Raw genomic sequence first — 4280 nt, forward strand, 5'->3', positions numbered from 1 at the left:
TGGTGGCCTTTCGGTAAACTCCCCTGGAAGACTCAGCAAGAGGCCAAAGCTGAGGACGCCTCCAAGGCTGCAGCTGCCATCTCCGCGGGCAAGGTGTCCAGCAGAAGCAAGGTGATCGCGAGTATCCCCACAGTGGTGTCCAAAGGCGGAGACTCGGACTTGAAGCCTGGTTGTTTGCTGGTGCTAGTGTCCTCGCTGGAGGTGCGAGACACCAACTGCCACCTCCTCCACCGATTTGAACGCAACGAAATCGACGAAATCAGGGTRCACAGCCCCTACGAGATCACAGTCAGGCAGCGGTTCATAGGAAAACCAGATATATGTTACAGGTTCCTGTCAGCCAAGATGCCAGAGGCCATGTCTGTGTTAGAGATGCAGTACAAAAAGAAGATGGAGTTTACAAGTGAATACGTAGCCTTCAAAGCAACTCCGCTTTCATCTCCTGACAAAGAAGGRACGATCTGGAACGATGGTAAAGCAAATGTTTTTTTTGTTCTTTTGCCATGCTGGATATATATTTGACCACTGAGTGGCAGCAAAGATCCATGTTCTCAGCCTGAAGCATTCAGAAGTGCATCCACATTCAAAAACATTTCACCACCGCTATTGGTGTTTCTTTGTGACAAAAATATATTCGGATGAGTCAATTCACCCTGATTGCCTCAGTTGCTGCACTCAGAGTTTGCTGTCTGGTTTTCTTATAAACAACATATTGTATTCACTCTGCACTTTTTCTCCACCTCCACCCAACGGAAGCAGGTTTGATGCAGAAGTGCCAAGACACAGAGCTCCCAGTGGAGGTCCCGGCAGGAGAGCTGTCCCAGCTGCAGGTGCAAGCCCTACAGCCGTCTGTCAGTCAGGCTGAGGCCCAGGAACTCAAGCAGGTGAGAAAGCTGGATTTCCATTCCCTGTATAAAAAAAAAAGAATATAGCTGCAATATGGAGGTCTTAAGCAGTTTCCATATTTGTATAAACAAGACAGGTGGCTGAGCTGAAAAAGCCCACATGTAGTCTGCATAGTGTCTCAAAATGACGTTTGCTGTTATTGTAAATAATCTTACAGTTACAGCAACATGTAYTTTCATGTTTCCATTCCAAGCCACAATTTTCTGCTATGATTTTTTTATTTTTTATCCCATGTATTTAAATGTTATTTGGTGAGCCCACAAACCAAAAGTCCATCCTGGGTTTAAGAGAGGAAAAGAAGTACGGTCAGTTATTTGGTCAGTGCCTTTTCCATTCAGTACCTCACAGCGCTGAGAGCTGTTACAGACATGGTCTGTGGTGGCAAGAGCTAAACAGTGACGCAAATTCAGGCGCATTACGCTGACATTTTTTTTTTCTTATGTTTGTGACTCACTGCTTGAGGTTGCTGAGATCTTGAAATTACATGTGAAACTTACCCATTTTCGCTTTGTTCCATAAGTTTGAACCAWGTAAGACTGAAATAAATGAATGACTGTAAGATTTACCTACTACATACACTCACTGGCCGCTGCTTTAGGTACACTTGTTCAGTTGCTTGAAGTCAGTCAATTATATGGCAACCATCTGGTGTATCTAGGCATCTACGTACAGGGAAGTTTAAAGGAAGCAATAGAATGTGGAAGAAAGTACATTGCACTGATGTTGGGGCCAGATGAAATGTACTGGGTATTTCAGAAACAGTTGATCTGCAGGGTTATCAGGCACATTCATCTCTGAGATTTATAGAAAACGGTGTAAATACAAACAACAAAGTATTCAAGGAGGGCCAGGTGTGTTAGCAAAAAAGGCCTTGATGGTAGCTGAGGGGAATGTGCAGATTAGTTTGAGATGATAGAAAGACAACAGCAGTTCCARTTTAACAATTGTTTGGACAAAGTTGTTTAGAACACCGTCTCTGAACACAACGTGTCCAACCTTGAAGCTGATGGGGTATGTTGGCAGGAGAACGGATTAGGTGCCACTAAAAATTGCAAACATGGACTACAGCTCACACCAAACGTGGACAATAATATTGCTTGATTTAATGAGTCTTAATTTCAGCTGTGACCATGATATAGTAGAGACAGAATTCAGTTTAAGCATGAAAGCATTGAATCCCTCCTGTCTTTTATTTATAGTTTAGGCTGATCCTGGTAATGTGCAGGAGTAGGAAATTTCAGTTATCAAGCTTTCTGCCATTAGTACCAACTGAGCATTTTTTTAAAAACTCCACAGTCTACTTATAGTGCTGTTGCGAACCATTTATGTCCTATTGTGACCACAGTGCATCTTCTAATGGCTACTTATARCAGCATAACAGTATCAGATAATCTCAAAAGAGTCAGTGAGTTTTAACTCYACTCTARTCGTCTCCTTGGTTACCAGATCTCAATTCTGTAATWTAGAACAACTTTGGGATGTTGTGGAATGGCATACTAGCATCATGGATGTGCAGTCAATAAATCCGCAGTGACTGGAGGGTGCYATCATGTCAATATAAATCACAATCTCTGAGAAATGTTTCTGACACCTTGTTGATTCTATGCCATGAAAATTTAAGGCGGTCCTGAATGCAAAAGGGGAATCAACAATGTACTAGCAAAGTGTACCTAATAAAAAGGCACATCGGTTAACGACTCTACTACTCAGTCCAAAGTCATATGATAGCTTGTGTGATTCCAGAGCAGCCAGAAAGCTGAAGTCCCCAAAGCTCCTTGGGCCACCCATTTCTCAAAGCCTCAAAGGTTTGACAAGTCTAAAAGAGTTCCTGATGGTGCTACAGTATTCTTTGAACGCGCTTCATGACTATTCACCTATCCATGTGATTCACTGTTATGACCCTTCACTATAAATTTAGTTAAATATTACACAGTGCTTCGCTGCTGCTTTGACGTAAAAGCGATGTCTTAAATAAACGTTTGAAAGCATTACCAGCACTGGGCCGGTCGTAAACCTCAGCTTGGCCATCGTGCTTTCAAATGTTTTATTGTCCTCTGCTGATAAGGGTTCACAGGCTGCCAGCTCTAGGACTCTATGCAGTACTAGTGCACACACCACGCTCCTAACATAATTCAAGATGACAATCTASTCTTAGAAAAGCTGTCTTAGACAGTGTATTTAGATTCGCTGTTCTGAGGCCTGATTTAAGTGCAGATACCTATACTGCATCCCCGTCCACTGCCATGTCTAAAATAATGACCCTGAGTTTGTAGCTAGACTTAATACAATGGCTTAGATCATTMAACCTTATTTACCAGGCTGAATGGAAAACACAATGCGAACAAGAAAATACATGACGGTGGAATTACAAGGCATTAGTAAAAGAATRAAGAATATCTATTTGGTTCAACACTAGACTGGAAAAAGATAAATATTGTTGCCTCTCTGATATGGTAGAACGTAAATCAGAATAGGTTATTTGTTTAAATGTTGCTTTTGCAAGAAGGACAACACCACTCTCTTCACTTTTTCCCTCACTACTTCTGCACTTCATCTGCAAAAAGTCAGTAAACTAGCAATCGGGTCGTAGATCAGTACAAAACGGAACTTTTGATTCTGAACCATGTTTGAATGTCGAACATTTACTAAGAAATAAATGTGATGAACTATAAAAACCGTTGAGACACAAAAATATTTTGTGCCCTGTGACGTGTTGAAGTTCTTATTCGTTTTTTTTTTTTTTTTTTTCTGTTTTTCATGTGTAAACCACCTTAACAATGCGCTGTACTGTTTTTGTAATTTCCACTCATATTATTCTGTGAGCTGTAGCCTAAATGTTTGATTTTTGAGGTTTTTTCATCATTTATAATCTCACTATTGTGTAAGCAGTGACTGAAAATACTGCAAGGTATGATGCCGTCATGTCATTTTAGTTTAGAGTGTGAAGTCACAGACCTGAGTGAGTGAACACACGTGTTTCTTGGAGTGTATTGACATTATCTGCTTTCAAATCCATTGCCTGTGGCTGTTTTCATGCCCATGTGAAATGTCCACAGAAAGCAGCTGGTGAGACCTGACATCATGTCAGCTGCTACATGAGCATGGTTTGTGTGAGTGTGTATAAAATAATACAAGTTTAGACACGAGCTCGGTAGAGTTTGAAGTGAGTGTTTATTGGGTTTTGCGTGGCAGAGTGCAGTATATTTAAACTGTCCCATTAATCATCACAAACATGGTTTTTAGACCGTGGACATGTAGTCACAATATTCCCTAAACTCACAGAAAGTAGAACATAAACAACATTGTTTAGCAACGCTCCCCTGAGAGAAGATAGCACTTCTTTCTTGCTGTATTGGCAGCAGTGGTGGGAAGTA

At 41.2% G+C, this 4280-nt stretch overlaps 1 protein-coding gene across 1 annotated transcript in view; it reads left to right on the forward strand.

Moving 5' to 3' along the window:
- snap47 (synaptosome associated protein 47) overlaps positions 1-4280 on the forward strand; it is a 19438-nt gene that overhangs the window by 2720 nt on the left and 12438 nt on the right. The window contains exons 3-4 of the mRNA XM_017309960.1: positions 1-472; positions 757-884. The exon at positions 1-472 is cut by the window's left edge and continues 34 nt beyond it. Of these exons, the coding sequence (XP_017165449.1) occupies positions 1-472; positions 757-884 (600 nt within the window). The remainder of the gene's footprint in view (positions 473-756; positions 885-4280) is intronic.

Source organism: Poecilia reticulata, linkage group LG17 (assembly GCF_000633615.1).
Source record: "Poecilia reticulata strain Guanapo linkage group LG17, Guppy_female_1.0+MT, whole genome shotgun sequence".
NCBI lineage: Eukaryota > Metazoa > Chordata > Actinopteri > Cyprinodontiformes > Poeciliidae > Poecilia > Poecilia reticulata.